Here is a 19249-nt window from a genome sequence, read left to right as displayed (position 1 = left end):
ATAGAATACTACTATGGTGTAAGAAATGATGTGTGTGATGAATACATAAGAAGCATGGAAAGATCTATATGAGTTAATGCAGAGTGAAGCAAGCAGAACTAAGAAAACAATATGCACAATAACTACAACGATATAAATGGAAAAAACAATGACAGATGGTACTAAACAATATTTTGATTCTATTCCTGGCACCTAAAGGCATTTCCAAGAAAAGAAAATCATTTCAAAAGTGTAACGAAGAAATAGAGAACATTTAGAACTGGGTATCTGAAAGCAAGATTCAGCAACCAAAACAGTGGCCTAAATGTATAAAGAAAGAATGGGCTGAAAAAGAATACAGTTCACCAGGAATTCTAATGGAAAACCAAGTGGGATCTCAATTAAGAACACAGAAGAAGGGATGAATGGTCACTCAGGTACATTGCTCTGGACTGCCTTAATGAATGTTCTGTTGGGGCTGGTGGCGTTTCTAAGAAACAATAACTATAAAGAAAAGGGTCGCATCATTTGTTTTTTATCAAGAAAATGCAAATCAAATTTATTTTTTCTACAAGTGTCTATGAAACAGTTGCACAAGTGAGTTTAACTTTTTTCTTAATGGCATCGTTCACAACATGAATTGTCAATGTTTTAAAGGCCTGGGGGAGTGAGTGAAAGACTACCTGTGAGACCCCTTTTAAAGGGCCTTATACATTGGAAGGGACGTGCTAATTTGGCTTGTTCTGTTGGAGAGTCACAGGTCTTACCTAACTCTCAGGCATCCAATTGCCCGCCAAGAGCTGGAAGAGTCAGTAATGAGGCACATTTGGCTCTGGGGGAAGTTATGGTATCAGTGCTGTCCTGTTAATCACCCAGCAGCTGGTGAAAGTCAGACTCTCTTGCAAGGAGCACAGCTGTGCTCCTTCTATCCTGTGTTCCTCATCAGCTATCTGGGGAGAAAAGATAACCAGAGTCCTCTGAACCTCGCTCTCCAACATGGCTGAACCTAGCCAATCTAGCCTGCTGGAGGAAAACTTTTCATTATCTCTCCCGTAATTCCCATTCCAATTATTAAGGAATTTCACGAACTGTTCTTCAAGTTCTTTTGTCTGTGTAGGGAGAACTGTCAGAATCAAGACAAATATCTCTGACAGATCCTTCAAACTCTAGCCTACAATCGCATAGTACCAATGAATAATTCTATTAAAGGGATTTGTCTAAAAAATTAATAATAAGTATATGCGAGTCGGGGGAAATGCTTCTTAAGCTCGTGTTTGCAGTGGCAGATTAATGAATTACCTGTCTCCTGGAGAAGAAAGGAACAACACACACACACACACACACACACACACACACACCCCTAATTATATGCTTTAGTCCTTAGAAATACTAGGAGGAAAACAGTAAGGGAGCAAAAGAAATTAACCCTACTGTTGAAAATGGAGCAGCAGAGTTTGGAAATTACATCCAAAAATATTGTCATTTTTTGGGGAGAAAGGGGAGTAAGAGAGGTGATTAGTATAATTGATTTTTTCCTGATGTCACAATTGTCATATGAAAATAGATCAGTTACCTGTTAAGTCCAACCTACTAAATAAGTTTAGGCAAGAGAAATTTGCCCAATTACTATACATCAGCAATACAGGTGCCGATCTACCCCTCAGATTGAGACCTCTCTCCCCAAGGTTAGCAATGATCTTTTCAGGGGCTTTTGGCATCGTTGACCACAGTGTCTTTTTGGATCTTCTTGCCTCCCTAAGCCTTCATGATTCTGCTTCCATCAACCATTCTGGTTCTAATGATTATTTCTAGGCAGTTCCAGATGAGTTCCAGATCTATAAATTAAGCTCTTGTCTTTCTCCTGACCTACAGTTCAGCATCTTTAATTAGATACCTCCACCTATATACTCCATGGGCATCTCAATCTCAACATTTCCAAAATGTAATTAATTCCCTCTCTACCCTCCACCATGCCAGCCAGCTCCTTTTCTAGGGTACCACCCTTCTTCCATCCAGTCATACAGGTTCACAGTCTTGGAGTAGTGAAGGTACCACTTTTCACTCTCCCTCCCTTCTTCCCTACCCCAAATCCAATCATTTGATGACTCTTGTCATTTCTAACCCCACAATATCTCTTCCTTCTATCTCCTCACCTGGCCATCATTAGATCCATCACATCTCTCTCAGACTACTGCAACAGCCTCTAAGTTGGTCTCCCTGCTTCCAGACCGTCTCCAATCTATCCTCCACAGTGCAGTCATAAAAACCCCTTTTCCATACTCCTCAGGAATGTCCCTGCTGATAAAGTACCATCTCTTCCGCTTGGCATTTAGAGCCCCTCAACAGTGTGGCTCCCATCCACCTTTCCAAATTTAACTTCAAGTTCCTACCTTTCACATTTTCCATGTCTAGCATAATGGGCCTTCTTACTATGTTTCCTATTTCTTTGCCTTTGCACAGATTGCCCTCCATTCCTGAGATATTCTTTCCTCACCTTCTATCTCCCCACAGTGCTTCCTTCAAAGCTTTCCTTCATGTTCCACTTCCTTCCTTGAGAGAAGGAGCTTCTTTTTTTATCCCCTGCCTAACATGGTTAAATAGATGTAGACTGAACTGAATATTTTAAACAGATATGATGTTCTTTCTTTCAGTGATGTCTGCCTCTTCATAACCCTATAGACAATGCTGTCCAAGGGGTTTTCTTGGCAAAGATACTGGAGTCATTTGTCATTTCTGTCTCCAGTGGATAAAAGCAAAGAAAGGTTAAGTAACGTGTCCAGGATCACACGATTAGTAAGTATCTAAGGCTGGAGTTGACCTCAGGTCTTCCATACTACAGACCTAGTGGTCTATCCACTAAGGTACCTATAAATGTATAGAGTCCTTTATAATTTTCAGTGCATTGGATCCACACAGTAACCTATGGGGTAGACAGGTCACGTATGAGGATAACTCATTTTCACAGATAAGAAAGTTCCAAGTCTAAAAGGTTCAACAAAGTACTTAAGGACATAAGCTAGTAAGTGGTGGAAAAGAGACTCCAACGTTCTTTGTACACATGACCCAGCCTCCCCACTTAGCAAAGCTGGATCATCAGACTAAAGACTGCTTCACTCCCCGAGCCCCAGAGCATCACAGTGAAAAGTGAGGACCTACAGCAATGCTGCTCCAGATGCCAGTCTCATGCCACACAAATTTTTAGTCTGGGGCTTTAAACCTACACCATTCTTTTTGTGAATTCTGTACTTTGAGGCTGTGTCCTCTAGATTAATTTCATCCTAGCTAAATAAGATTTCCCTTTTATACTTTTTAAAATGTTCTCTCTTTTCATCTCATTTCATTTGAGCATTACAGGATATTGTGACAGACCAGGAGGGCCCAATTGCGCCTCGATAATTAAATTAAGAATGGGGTACAGATGAAAGGCACTTTGCCGTCTACCACCCCCTCGGTAAAGTAAACACAAAATAGATGACTTACGCTAGCAAAGCTTCCAAACCAAACCTCAACATTTCTTTATTATGAAAACACTCTTCTTTCCTCACAAGAACTGTTGCTGCCTTTTAACTCAATATTTGCTGTAGCTCAAACTCCACTGACTTGTATTTCTTCCTACTATAACAATCATAATAAAAGCTATCATTTATAAAGCAGCTTTAGGTTTGCAAAGTGCTTTAGAAATGTTATTATATTTTGTTCTTATGACTCCGGCAAATAGGTGCTACAATCATTCCCATTTTACAGATAAGGAAACTGAGGAAGACAGAGGCTAACCAACTTGCCAGTGGACAGAACACTATGCCTATGGCCAGAGGTCAGATTTGGCCTCAGAAACTTACTAGCTATGTGACCCTGGGCAAGCCAGTTAGCCACTGGACTACCTAGCCACCTCTCTGTATATCAGGCAACTACTAAATGCTAGCTGACTGACGAGCATCTAGGGGGCACAATGGAGAGAGCACTGGGCCTGGAGTCGAGAAGACTCTTCTTCCTGAGTTCAAATCCAGCCTCAGACACTAGCTGTGTGACCCTGGGCAAGTACTTAACCCTGTTTGCCTCAGTTTACTCATCTGTAAAATGAGATGGAAAAGGAAATGGTTAGCCACTCCAGTATCTCTGCCAAGAAAATCCCAAATGGGACGTGACTGAAAAACTGAAGTTGACTGACTGATATCGCAAAAATTGGTTGATCTTTAGTTTCCGCATCTGTAAAATGGGGGAAATAATTTTTGTCCTAGAGATGTCAAATAACTTTTTTAGGGCCACATAGTTAAGAAATTATGGAGCCCATAGTAAAACGCTGGTTTTTTTCACTCCAAATTCAAATCTTTTTCACACCAACTCAGCTGGATACTACCGCCCACCTAGCCTCCTTGTATTTTTAAATCCTCTTAAACCTACAAGGCCTATGTCTGATGTCATTCCCATGAAAATGTCCATAATTTCTCCCTGTGGCCCGTGCCTGCTTCTGGAAGTGAGATTTTCATTTTAGAGATGAAAAGCTCTTTGTATCCCTCTTACTTCTTATATTCTGAATTCAATTGTGGTAATTTCTGTATCTCTCCTACCTTCCTTACCAGATTATGTACCTATTGAAGGTAGATACTATATTGTATTTATCTTTGCATCCCCAATACCTGGTCACTCACTCAACAACTAGCATTTATTAAGTACTTATTAGGTCCTAGGCACTGTGCTCCCTGCTGGAGATAGAAAGAAAAGCCAAAAACACAGCACTTGCACACATGGGACTTAATCCATATTTGTTGAATTGCTTGTACAGGAGGATGAGAAAAAACTGGGAATTTATGTTCCCTATAAAAATTGACGACCAAAGAATTTTGTGTGCTGAGTAATGTATCTATTCTCTATACCTTGACTATTTGTCTTTAAAGAAGGAGCAAGGGGCAGCTAAGTGATGAAGGCCCTGGAGTCAGGAGGACCTGAGTTCAAATGTGACTTCAGACATTTATTAACTACTTGACCCTGGGCAAGTCACTTAACCCTGACTGCCTCCAAAAAAATAAAGAAGAATCAAACATTTAAGGCAAAATACAGAAGTAATTGCCACTCATCTTCTTCAGTAAGCACTGGGCTAGGGGTCAAGAGACTGAGTTCTTGTCCCAGCTCTACCACTAACAATTTGAGTGAGATTCAGTTTGAGTGGATGTTACTAGTGTCTATAGTTCCATTCCAATTGTGATGGCTGAGCTAGAGTATTCCTTTTATTTCAAGACTTAGTTTATATAAATAAGATTATTTTCTTACTCCCTCTGGACCTGTGTTTCTTTTTGTAAAAAGAGTTTTAGGGACTGAGTGATCTCCAAGATTCTTCCAAATCTAACATTCTCTGAGTATATTTATTTAGTACAGATCCATGATGTCTTGGAAGGGAAATTCTCTTCACTAGTGAAGATCAGCAACTTAATTAAAATTTTATAGTGTTAGGTGCCTGGGGTACAAAAGAGTTATGTTACTTGACTATGGTCACACAGCTGATATGGACAAAAGCTGGAATGGAAGCTAGGTCTTTCAAAGTCAAAGACCAGCTATCCAGCCACTATCTAGCCTGCCTCTTTATTATATAGAGAAAAATTCCTGAGTTGAAAACAGAGTAGAAAGGGAAAAATAAAGAAGTAATTCCAGTTTTCCTGAGTAGAAAAAAGCATTCTTATTATGTTTAATTACTAGAGTAGTTTAAATTTAAATAGCACTTTATGCCATTTTATGCTTTCATAATCATTGACTTTGATCCTTTCAAAGACATATGATTTCATCCGTATCCCTGGATACTCCCTCCACTGATGCACCAATACAAATAGCAACTCTTTGATGCCTGATTAAACAAATTTCTGTGGTTGAACTGGTGAGAAGCCTCCACAAATCTAGCTTGATTGGTCCTTCAATAATAGACTTAGTATAATCCTTTGGTGGTCCCATTCTCAAAGCTTTTCTAGATTGATATAGGGTCTTATAGACGTTGTTCTCCATTTGAACAGACGTCATGAACCCAAGGTCAACTCCACTGATGAGGCATCGGAGGAAGACTGAAGTGAAAGTTCCTATCAACTGCGGTACAGTAGAAAGAACACTGACTCTGGTGTCTAAGGGAACTGAATTAAAATCCTGACTGGTGTTTACTACCTGAGTGATCTTAGGTAAGTCATTTAACTTCCTGTAGTTTCCTTATTGGGAAATGAAGGGGTTAAATTAGATGGCCTCTGAAGACTCTCCCAGCTCCAGGCCTGGGATCCTATGCTCTATTATAAAATTCAATTGTTTTCAGGAAAAGTGAATGTTATATGCCAAGATGAACCAACTATCAAGCTAAGATAGAGCAGTATAACTGTTGCATTACTAAGAACTTATACTCTAAGTAAAGCAATTAGGTGTCATAATGGATAGAGCATTGATTCAACTTGGAGTCAGGAAATCTTATGTTCAAATCCAGACTCAGAAACAAATTACCTAGTCATCTAACCTAACCTTGCTTATTATTTACATAATTTATATTTATAATGTTTTTAAAATGTTATTTACTTATTAATTACTCAATCACTTAACCTCTCTAGAGTTGCTGGGAAGATCAAAAGCAAGTCCGTAAAGCACTTAGCACAGTGCCTGGCACATGGTAGGTGCTTAATAAGTATGCTTCACTTAACAAGTGCTTATTCTCCCCTAGGTGCTGGATGGACCTAAGATTATATGCTTGAGAAGAGAGCCAGATTTGACCCTTGGTTTCTTCAATTAAGCCCAGTATTCTTTCCACTATGCCATATTTCTGGCACAAAAGTTAGAAGCAAATAATCACCCTATTGTCATGGCAATCTTTGTGATATATGGAACATATGATGCCTAAAATTGTTTCTCAGCCTACACAGATATGATTAATCTTTTAAAATAACAATTTTAGAAAACAACTTGAGATACCTTTTTATGTCAAAGGTAGAACACTTATTTTGTTTTTATATAACTGCATGTATTATATGTACATAATTATATGACAATTTTAAAATAGGAAATTTTGAAATTATGAGAAATAGAAAATATTGAGTTTCATATTGGTCCTAAGAGAATAAAACAATCAGGAAAGCTAGAAGAGAAATAAATGCAAGCACGCCCACTTCTGAGAAACCTTATTACAGGTTATATCTTAATGTCATCCCAAGGGACTTTATGAATTCTTTAGTTGAATAAAATTGTTTTAAAGAAATATTATCCCTATTAGCTGGGAATGTGATGTAGAGGATTTATTAGTAATGGTTTTTGAATACTAAAGTCTCTTACATTTGGAACACTAACTCTAAAGCTTAAATTCAAGTCATCTTTCATTTCCAAAGTTACTTTCAAAAAGATGTGAGGGGGAAGTAGAGAGTTGGGAAAAACACCTGATATCTCAAAAGCCTTAGTGAAGTTTTAAGCTTTAATCACTTAAAACTTCACTAAGAACTCTGGGACACCTTGTGTGCATATGAAGGTCAACAACTTCACGGCAGTCACAGAAGTCAAGGCCATCAAGCTCTTGCTCACTCCTCGACATTGCTAGGCACCTCTGTGAGGAGGCTTTGGGGTCATTTACATGGTATTGTTGTTAGCTGCTAGGGACACAAAGGGAGCTGAAAGGAATTTAATAACCCTAACGTGAATATCAAGCTAACCAATGGCAAATTCCTGCTTAGATTGGGAGCAGGGGAATGGCAGGAGTGTCTGATGAAAAAAAATCTTGACCTGATGAGCTCTTTTCTGTAGCAGCAAAATGCCACTGTGGGTCCAACAACGACGAAAATTCGAAAGTGAATTGTGTTTTGGCCAGACAGTCTTCCAAAGGCTGACAGCATCCCTTCCAAAGACCCAGACAACTGCAGAAGATGGGAACGGCTCAGAAAAAGAGGAAGCCCAGTGATCAGATGATAGCAGTCCAGAAGCAGCTAGCTGTGATGTCAGACGCAGAGAGTAACAGCAGCTAGGGAGGTGAAGTGGAATTGTGATAAGGCCCAGCTGGGAGATGGAGCCATGAGAGTTCTTGTAACTACTGTGCATCCCCAAGATCATGAACAGTTCTAGGGAGCTTCCTGTTCCTACCAGAGATGAGGGAATCTCTGGAAGATTATCCATCCCCCTTTAAGGATGGCAGAATTTTCCCCTAATATTTTTGTCTATTTTTCCTAATTATAAGATACTGTATTTGATGTATGGTTCTTGATCTGCTGGTATAGAATGTACTAAATGTAAGCTTGAGCCCTGTTTGTATAATCCCGATCCACCAAAACACCCCACACTGAACCTGGAGGGAGTGAGGGATCCCAGCTGCTTCTCTGTAACTTTCCTGCTTGTTGTCTACTTCTCCACTGAAATGCTTCAGTCATCTGCAGCTTGGGCTGTTTCTTCCCTGTGGAGCTTCCTTATCTTCATTTTACTTATGTTTCATAGTTGCTTGACTAATATATTTTGTTCTAGATATTTCAAAATAAGTCTCTTATCTTTGTATAAACAGAAGTGTGGTTTTTCTATTGGGTTTTAAGTTTTCTAACTCTAAAACTGCCCAGACCTGATCTGCTGTACTAACCAAACAAACAAACAGACAAAATCATGTTCATTTCTTAGCAACAGTGAGAGGTGAAACTCCATCAGACTGGAAAAAGGAATAGAATGCCCCTTTAAGGAAGTGACACCCCCACCCCAACCACAGCCAACAGCAGGAATATCGGTAAGATGATCTACAAAGGAGATAAGGATATTATGGATTCTTTTTCTATGTTCATGGAGACTCTGAACATGATGAGTTCTAGCACTATTTCCTGGAGGGCACCAATCACGTTGGACTTTTCTTACTGATAGAAAGTACCCATGCCCAGATGGAAATTAATATGAATACCTATGTTCGGATGTCACTTTACAGTTTCAAAATGCTTTCATGTGCTTTATATCGCTCAATATTTACAACACTACACAAAGTAAGTATCATTATTCCCCTTACACATGACAACAACCAAGGCTCGGAGAAATTAAATTATTTACCCAACATTATTCAAACCGGGACTCACCCACAGATCTTTGGAATCCAAAGCTAATGTTCATTCCCTAAATTCTAGTGCTTCTCCCATAGTCTTTGACTAGACTTAGGTTGGGGGAAAAGGATAAATAAGCACAGATTTCTAAGCTGGAGATTAATTTGGCATATCATCAAGATGAAGATTTGGAAATTATTTTGCCTAGAAGAAATAGGGTTAAGGACACTAGGGTATGTAGCCTTGGGCAGCATAGTTAGAAAGAAAAAAAATCACAGTCCTTTCTCCTGTTCACATTCCCTTGTGACACCCTTTCCACTCCTCTCTGTTTTCAGAAAGGAAGAAAGGAAACAAGCATATATTTAGCGTTTACTAAGTGCCAGGCACTGCGCTAATTAAACACTTTACAAATAAGATCCTATTTGATCCTCACAACAACAGTGGGAAGAAAGTGCCATTATTATCCCCATTTTACAGATGAAGAAACTGAGGCTGACAGATGTTAAGTGGTATGCCCAGGGTCACACAACTAGCTGTCTGAGGTTGGATTTGAGCTCAGGGCTTCCTGAGGGCCACGGTTCTATGCACTGTACCACATAGATGCCTCTGTCTTTCCACCAAAGAATAAAGCTACACCATAACCTAAGCAGAGGTGGAAGTATAAAGGAAGTTTGTTGGCTCAATGAGCTTTAAGGGCATATGATCTTCTGACAATGTCCAGGTCTTTATTCCACAGGTAGACAAGAGTAATGGGAAAAGGATAATCTAGGGTATGAATCTTTACTTGGGGCTGATGAACTTGTTTGTTTGCAATATTATTGACATTTGACATTTTGATATATTTTTATATGATTGGCTTTCTTTGTGATATTATATATTTGGTTTTATGCATTTAAAAACATTCTTTTAAAAGAGGTCCATGGACTTCACCAGACTGCCCAAGGAGTCGATGACACATAAATAGTTAAGAGCTTGGGGCAGCCAGGTGGTGCAGTGAGTAGAGCACCAACCCTGGAGTCAGGAGGACCTGAGTTCAAATCCGGCTTCAGACACTTGACACACTTACTAGCTGTGTGACCTTGGGCAAGTCACTTAACCCCAATTGACGCACCTTCTCCCCTCCAAAAAAAAAGTTAAGAGCTCTTGGTCTAGAGCTATTATTATACCTTCCCCAAAATGCCCATTTGTAGCATGGATATTTAGAGAAGAACTCTCTTCCTACCCACCCACCCACCTCCCATAAAGTGTCAATACAACATTAGACTGTTAACTTTGAAAAGAGGAAGCGAGAAGAAATGGCATAAGATTATTGTAGACCAATCTAAAACAGAAGAGGAAAAACATTAAATTACAATTCATGGAGTTACAAAATCTTAGCGGTCATCTGGTCCAACCATACCTGAACAGAAATTTCATCTACAAAATCCCTGACAAGCAATCACCTTGGGGTGGGTGCAGCCCCGAGCCATAACTAGGAAAGGGAGGCTGGAGCTTTTCCCCAAAGTGAAGAAATTCAGAGGGTGTTGAAAGGCACATGCCAGTACAGACTTGCTCCTTCCAGTGGCCAGACAGACACTCAGCCACAATGAATTCCAGTCCTCCAGCAGCACAGAATACCAGTGGTCACCCAGGACACACTGGGTGATTCTCTGCCCAGAAACAGCTCCTTATACCAGGTGCAAAAATCCTTAATTATAGCTCCAATACAGCCTCTTCTTGAAGGCCACCAGTGACGGCAAACTTCCTCCTTCTCAAGGTAGCCCCTTCTACTTTGGAATAACACTAACGGTCAGGAAGTTTATCCGAATATTGAAAGAAATATGTCTCTGCAACTTTCAGCTATTGCTGACAGAGCTCTCTCTTGAGCCAAATAAAATGAATTGAACCCCCTTTTATAGGCTAGCCTTTCAAATCCTTGAAGAAAGCTGTCACGTCCCCATAAGTCTTCTATTCTCCAAACATTTTTAATACAGCAGCCCTGGAAGAGTGGAAGAAAAATCCAAGGATGCAGATAGCAGATCATTAGGGAATGGAAGAAAATTTAAAACTAAACAACCTTATACTCACATGGTGAAGGAGCCAGGGGGAGCAGAAACTCTCCTCAGGTCAGTGGTTTGCACCTTATGGATACTAGAGGCAGCAGGGAATGAGCAGCGAAGACAGAGTCAGCACAACAGCGTGGACAGACAAGGAACAAGCCAGGAGAGAGAGAGAAAGACACACAAAATTTAAACAGAAATTAAATGAGTGTCTCACCAAAAGGTGAAGGAAAAGAAAATGAAAATAATGCCAAGCATGGAAGGCATCCAAGAAGCAGGTGATAGAGATAAAGCCAGCAAAACAAATGGAAGGGGCTGTCTCCAAGGCCCATGAGCATCTGAGCACTGGGAGAATTAATGGTGATGGGTCAAATGGAAGGGATGTACCATGAGGCCATCCATGCTAGGATGAAGGTGAGGTCTGGGAGAAAAATATGGTTACCACTTCTTCCTCTTAGGGTTTCCAGGACACCAATAGAGGGATAAATGCATTATACACTGGTTGGTTTGTGTAGTAGTACCCCAAATCCCACGAGAGTCTCTGGGGTTAGAAGGCATGATCTACATGAAGGTTGCCCTTGGACACAGCCCCCTTAAATTCTTGGATCATACAAGAGCAGGTAATCTTCCAAGCCCAGCCTATACAAGAGGCAGTCCATTGATGCTGCAAAAATACCTTAAATGCCCTTAGGTTGCTACAGAAGTCATTACCACAATTTCAGAGCAAACACCAGACAAATTTAGGCATTCCCATAATTATACATCAAATACTTCAAGGGACAGACTATTTTCATATGATCAAAGATAAGGAGATTATAGGGACCTTAGATGTCATCTGGTCCAACCCCTCCACTTTACAGAAGAGGAGTATGATATCCAGAAAAGATAAGCTACTTTTTTCTTGAATAGAAGTGCTCTGAGAGGAAGACTTGGATTCAAAGCCTGCCTCTGACATATACAGTCTGTGTGTCCTTGGCCAACTAACTTAAGATTCCAGGGCTCTGGACTACTCTCTAATACTATTAATTGCAGAGAAGGTACTGAGTTGCATTGGTAGAGGGAGTTTCCTCACCTGGGAGTTCTCCATACCGATGAAATCAGAGTCCTATCCCTATCCCCATCCCTAATGCAAGTGTTCTAGAAGAAAGAGGAGAAAGAGGAAGAAGAGGAAGAGATGGACACAGAGAGGAGAAAGCCATAGAGAGGAGAAAGAGAGACAGAGACAGAGACATAAGCACAAAGAGACAGAAAGATCTGGGGTATGAGGCCCAAAGTCTGGAGAAAACATCTCTCCCTTCATCACAGCTGGTTGCTCTATTCCTAAAAGTCTCTTCAGCTGGTCCTAGACAGATAATCCTATAGACACTGCCCTACCTAATTTCTACAACTACTAGTCTTGGTAAGGACCCTAATGGTTACCAGTTTATTTGGAATCTCTAACTACCCTGAAGAGCAGTTTAGCTATTCCAAAATAGAAATCTTGGGGCGGGGGGCAATAAAGGTTCACATTTCTATAGTGCTTTAAAGTTTGCAAAGTCCTTTACTATATTATCCATTTGTGCCTCAGAAAAGTCCAGTGAGACAAGAATGACAGGGATTATCATCATTCCCATTTTACAGTGAAGAAAACTGAATTTAGGTTGAGACTTTAGCTGAGACTTGAAGTGATTCTGACCAAGGTCAAACTCTTGGTTAAGTGCACGATCTGCGCTATTTTTGAGTTCAGGAATTTAACTGCTACATTGATGTAGCATTCTTAAGGTTTGCAAAGTGCTTTACTTGTATTATATTATCTGCTCCTCACAACAATCATGTGAAGTCGGTACTAATATTGTTCCCATTTTACAGAAAAGGAAATTAAGGTTGAGGGAGGTTAAATGACTTGTGCAGGGTCACAAACCTTGTATGTCTGAGGCAAGATTTAAACCCCTCTGGATCCCAGATTCCTTATCTGTAAAATGAGAGAGTTGAACTAAATGACCTCTCAGCTCACTTTCCGTGTCTAAATCTATAATTCTCTGATCAGGTCTTCTAGACTCCAAATCTGGTACTCTATTCATTCTGTCATTCTCTAACCCCAACTCTCACTCTCTACGGGTCAGGGAGAAGGGACTTAAGGGAAAAGGAGATGAAAAGGGAGAAAGGGAGAGAAAGGAATAGAGAGAAGGAAAAGGAGAGAGGGAGATGGGGAGGGGAAGGATAGAGTTACAGGAAGGGGGAGAATGAGAAAGAAAGGGAGAAAAGGAGGGGTAAAGGTATGGGGAGAGAGAAAAATGAGCACTACCAAGAATGCCCATGTGTTATGTCCCTGGGCTATGTGATCTGCCATTCCTACGGCAGGCCAGGTTTAAATCCATTTCACATCTCTCTGTCCTTGGCCATTGGAAAAAGGCTGCCTGTTCCAACTAATAGCATTTTGTGCACCCAAGGAGGATGGAAACCAGGTGCTCAGTTCAAAGTCCTTATTTACAGACCACACCACAGGATAATAGAAATAATCAATCTTTGGAAAGAGTGAGTGTGGAAGAAGGAGAAGTCAGCACTTCTTGTTCTCCTTCCTAATGATTGTTCTATGACTGATTACAAGTTGGCTCAAGATTACAAATAGGCTGTTTGTACTACAAAGCAGACTGAGCCCTTATGGCTTCCTATCTCCTTACCAGCTGACCTTCAGAGAAAGCTCTGTAATCATAACTTATCCAGCCATCAATATTAATGGTACAGGAAAGACAGCCTGGATGATGCTCTTCTTTCACTTTGTGTGATAGGTGTTTATGACAGCTGGAAAAAGAATTCCATGTACTGGGATAATGTGCAGTATAGCACTGCACATGTATCCACTGAAGTAGAAAGTACACATCTGTACAGTTTGCTTGGATAGGACTATTCAGAAGTCAGAAAGTAGGTGGTTTCTCTCCTTTTCCTCTCCACCGAGAACATTGAATGCCATCATCAAGACTCAAAAAGATGTCAAAATGCTGCAACAAGATGCTGAATCTAAGTTATTCTGATTCTTTGATGGACTCATGAGCTCATCAAAGTGGGAATTCCTTCCATCAGTGCAGATCTAAATCTTGCCTTATAAAGACAAATAAATATAAAGTCCCACATATGGTTTCCAAAGTCAATTACTTAAGTACAATTGGAGACGTGGCTCAAAAACAAGAAAGAAACCGAAGGGCACCAGGCAACAATGTGGTATCACTGCCCAAAGGGCTAATATTATTTGGAGCTATGATTTTAGGATCATGCTGATAACAAGGGAGATAGATGATAGACTCCATACCATCCGTGTTGGCCAAACTATATCTGAAACATTGTACATACTTTTGGGTACCACATTTTAAGGATGTTTAGGAGAGAAGGTCAGGATGTTGGAGGGATCTGAAATCATACCATGTGAGAATAATTTAAGGGCAGGAGGGTATTTCAGGGAGATAAATAGAATGTATTGATCAATTGCATTGCCATGTTCCAATACAGGAAGGGCTGTCTTCTGAAAGAAAGAAGAAGCTTAAGCTCTAGGGATCCAGAGGGCTAATCTCAGATTGATGGGTGACAGTTATACAGTCAGGCTTTGGAAGTTTAAGGAGGCGTTTTCTAACAAAGCCACCCAAAAATCAGCTAGAGCACTTTTTGAGGCAGTGCCCTTTTCTATCACTAGAAGTGCTCAAGCAAGAGGCTTCTGCACAAGATAGATATTCAAGTAAATGTCTTCTAGAGTCACTGCCAAATCTACGATGCTGATTCAATAATCCTTTGTTGTCGTCAATGACTTTCCAAGACAACCTCAGCTCATTCTGAAGTTTAGTATAGTACTTCTTTGTGGCTTGAGAATCACTTTCTTCAACTCCCAGCATCGATATTAGATGATTTCGACTGAAGAATTTTAGTCCGTGAACTCCTATCATTCTCCTGAACTCTCTGAAATCTGCTATCTCTAAAACTAAGGGGAACATAAAACTACGCCGCGCTTTCTTCTCTTCTGACGCAAACTCAAAGAGAGAGTCATTTCTTTTCCTGCTCTTCCCCCTCCTCCTATCCCACCTAGTACTCATCTTTTCCATGCCAGGAAACAGTTTGTGTTTTGGTAAGAATGAGATCCAGAAGAGAGTTCTCCATGAGGTTCCTCCACCTTAGCAAAGATGAAATAATCTTTAAAGTAAGTTTAAAAAAATAGCTTCTTGGCTTTTGGCTCCAGTTGATATCTAGATAACTGAATGCTCCCCTCAATACTAGATCATACCTCTGTCCTCAGCTTCTAATGTATTTCTCAGTATATTTTGTGATATATTTCTTATCTATTTTGCCCATGAAGCCCATCATTATAGTCCAATGACAAAACTGTGTCTGCTTCTGCCCCCGTGGATCTTCATCCAATTTTCTCCACCATGTTTCACTCTTCTGGTTTCTGGATTTCCTCCTATGAGCATATCTTCTTGAGTATATCTTCATAATATACAATGCTAATAAATGTCTGTTGGACTATTGAATTGAATTCTAGAGCTGTCCTGAGAGGGATATGACTCAAAAATAAGGATTTAAGGTGAGTTAGAAAGAAAATTCTAGTTAGTTGGTAGATAAAACCAGGGGTGGATTAAGCAGTGAGTGATAATAATAAAATACGTAGCATCTTTTAAAGATGTCTTTAGTAATAATGTCTATTTGGTTATTTTAGTAAAGAATTTTATTTCATTTAATTTTTGAGATGAAAAGCTCATATAAAACATGGCTATGATATAAAACTATTTTTCCAGTCATTTGGCTATAATGGAAACAGCACCATGAAATGTTAGCAGGTTACTCTAACTTCAGGTCTAGTTCCTTTGAATTCAGTTTTATGAGTGCTAAATTTGCCAACTTAGCAGAGATTCTTAATCTTTTTTTTTTGTCATGGACACCTTTGGCTATCTAGTAGCCCCCTTCTCAGAATAATGTATTTTAAATAATTAAAGGAAATGCCATATTTCAGGTAGAGGTTAGTAAAAATGAAGTAATAATTTTTCCACCCAAGTTAACAGAGTTCCTAAAATATAACTACATTCCCCTGGGGATTTCATGAATCCCAGGTTAAGAATTCCCCTAAAATTACAGCAATGTCACAGTTACTATCAGCAGGAATAGAGGACAGTTTATTAATTTCCTATTCCTGGTAATGCTTTATATAGTTAAAGAAAAATGGAGGAGAAGAAGAACTGTGGATGGGAAAGCACACCAGATTTAATCAGAGAATCTAAGTTTAAATCTTAGCTCTTCTACCTGACACTTGTGTTTGACCTTGGCAAAGTTATTTGACTTTACTAGATATCAGGCTCTTGTCTCATAAACTGAATATGTGGATATTAAAATCCCTTATACCTTTACCCCTGATGATTCTATTCTACTATGAATTCTCCAATCCAATCCAATCCAATCCAATGATCATTTATTAGGTGCAAGGCACTGTGCTAGGGTTCTGGGGATACAAAGACAAAACAAAAAATAGCACAATATTGAGTATTATATGATGCAAATTCTATCTCAGAGAATGGGCAGTCTATACTGGCTATTTAGAAAGAGTTTCTTGATTGTAAAGGTTACCAATCTGTGGGATAGGTAGTGATCCTTCTACCTAGAAATCTTATCCCCCTAAAGAAGAGCATTATATTTCATTATTATGCTCAGTTGTCTGTCAATTATACATAAGATCCCCACTGGGCAAGGTGACTTTCATTCATTCCAATATTGTTCTTGAACCAGTCTTTGCTTCTCTCAACTGATATTGTCGCGTAGAAGTGAGCACCAGAGGTGGTTTCAGAATAGAAGGGGGAAGTAATTGGAACTAAGTATTTATATCTCCCATAAAAGAAGCACAAAGGCAGAAAGAATACTAAATAACCTCTCCAATGGGACCATCTTACATGGGATGAGTGCCAGGGAATTTTGGAGGAGTTCTGAGAAGAGAGAAAACAGAGGTTAAGGGACACCCCCACACCTCATTTTCAGAAGTACTGACAGAGGACACACACCCATTTCCATTCCAAGAATACTCAGTTCTAACAAAGAAGTTAGCCTAACAGTATAATAAAATATGTGCCATGACAGAGAGATGGGTTAAATGGATCTCTTTTAATAACTGGCTTTGACTTCAATTTCAGGATTCTTCAGGATGACACTAAGATTGGTGTACTCACAGAGATTTTCTAGGCTAGGAGAGAAGTGCCTTTATGTAAACTCAGTGCGAGCAGATTTTCTCTTTTGCTAAGGCATTGATGACTGCCATTAAAATAAAATGTTAGCTGAAACAAGCACCATGTTATTAGCCACAATAATTCTTTTTTCCCCTTCAGATTAGCAATTCAGTCAACTGGCATAGCCTCAAGGTTACCAAGTATATGATGGACAAATTTTGTCACAGGGGTAGAAGGGGTCAGCAATAATTTTAAACCTGAGGCAGCATCCAGAGCAAGCCTTGGTGGGTCACAAAATTGGGAAGCATGAGGATACCGTATGCCTAGAAAGGGTGGGGATGGGGGGAACATAGTAAAAGACAGGAGAAGATTGTACAAAACAGACAAACTTCTTCTATTTCATGATTTTGCCCAGGACCAGTTCTGGATAAGACTACCTCTCTAAATAATCCAAGACTAGTAAAAGATAAGGGCATCTCTTTGGTGAGATGAGTAGAGATTCACCTAGATTGTTCCCTTAATGAATTATTTGAAATTACTCTGCCCCCAAACCAAACACACTTGAACACCAAGCGAAAACACCTATCATGCACAAAATAGTACTTTGTACAAAAAGGGGTACAAGACTCTGCACAATAAAACACAAAGATGATACATTTTCCCATAAGCTGTAAAGCAAGGAACCACTGGGGCCCTTGGGATTTTCTTTTCTTCTTATACATACACATACGAAGAGGCCACCAGTCAGTCCATGCACATGCTATGAACCTTCCTTTCTCTAAGCTCTGTCTCACAGAAGTAATTTAAAACAGGATTATGACTCACTCGTTAAGTAAAGGCATGGACGTCCTCCTCTTGCTCTTCTGCACCATGTTGGCCTGATTTCTCAGGGATATCCGAATCAGAGCAGGGGCCAACTTACAGGGCTCTCCATCCACTTGCATAGGGATGGATTTGTACGTTAGCAGCATAACTTCCCGGCACTGATGCAGTCTTTCTCCATGGCCTCCAACTTGCAGGGCAGCCTACAGAAAGAAAAGAATGAAAGGAGGATGGAAATGCCATCCATGTCTTATCAGTCACTCAGAACGGCTGGAACCTCAAAGTCCATTATTTAACAACAACTTTCTTATAAAACATGTTGGAATTTGGTGTTCCCAGTGCAAGTACACCAACTTTATAAATGAGCTCTGTTCTTGGTCTTGTACTTACTAGCCATGAGTCCTTAAACTAGCTACTTATCCTAGCTGAGCTTCAGTTTCTTCATCTGTAAAAAGATAATCTCTGAGATGTCTCCCAACTCTGACTTTCTATAACTCTAGGTTAAAACAAATCTGCCAATTCACAAATATATTTGCAGGATTGCTTACAATTCCTCCTGTCCACTTTTCACTCCCTCCTATTTCTAACTACTACCTCTGGGCTAGATCAGAACAAGAACTTGACCATCGATACAAATTCCCATCAAAAATCAATGGACAGGAAATATAGAAGAGATCAAAGAAATGAAGCAAATAACATAAATCCAGTTCCAAATTATTTTTATCTAAATGATAAGATTTTTAACTCTCAAAAATCCACCAGATGATCATAAATGGCCAATTGTTAACCACTGAGTGGCCCTTGCTTTTCACTTGGATATACGCCTAGGCTGTTTACCCCTCCCCAGTTAATTGGGGAGTACTGATGGAGTGACAATGTCAAAGCCAGCCTATACCAAAAACAATCAGGAAAGGAAAGCTACTGCAGGGACAGGGATACACCCAGTACACTGGAAAATAAATTCAGCAAAATAACCTCAACAGTAGTAGAGGATATTCCAATTAACTGAGAGTTTATTTTAAAGGCTTTTATCTTGTAAACTTTCTGTTGAAAATTTTTTAAAAGTCCATTAGTCTACTTTCCTCCCTCAATCATCACAATATAATGGGTGACAGTGGATATCGCAACAGCAATATAGTAGAGAAAAGCAAGATGAGAATATCTATGGCATTAGCCAATGAGTGTGATCATCCTCCTGCCTTCACTTTCTAGTATAAGACAGAACTTAGAG

The 19249-nt window shown here is 39.7% G+C and overlaps 1 protein-coding gene across 1 annotated transcript in view; it reads right to left on the bottom strand.

Moving 5' to 3' along the window:
* DGKI (diacylglycerol kinase iota) overlaps window positions 1-19249 on the bottom strand; it is a 569495-nt gene that overhangs the window by 188240 nt on the left and 362006 nt on the right. The window contains 1 exon segment of the mRNA XM_036761364.1: window positions 18022-18221. Coding sequence (XP_036617259.1) covers window positions 18022-18221 — 200 coding nt within the window.

This window comes from Trichosurus vulpecula, chromosome 5, assembly GCF_011100635.1.
Source record: "Trichosurus vulpecula isolate mTriVul1 chromosome 5, mTriVul1.pri, whole genome shotgun sequence".
Lineage (NCBI taxonomy): Eukaryota > Metazoa > Chordata > Mammalia > Diprotodontia > Phalangeridae > Trichosurus > Trichosurus vulpecula.
The sequence above is the reverse complement of the archived record's forward strand: the minus strand, read 5'-3'. Positions and strand labels throughout refer to the sequence as shown.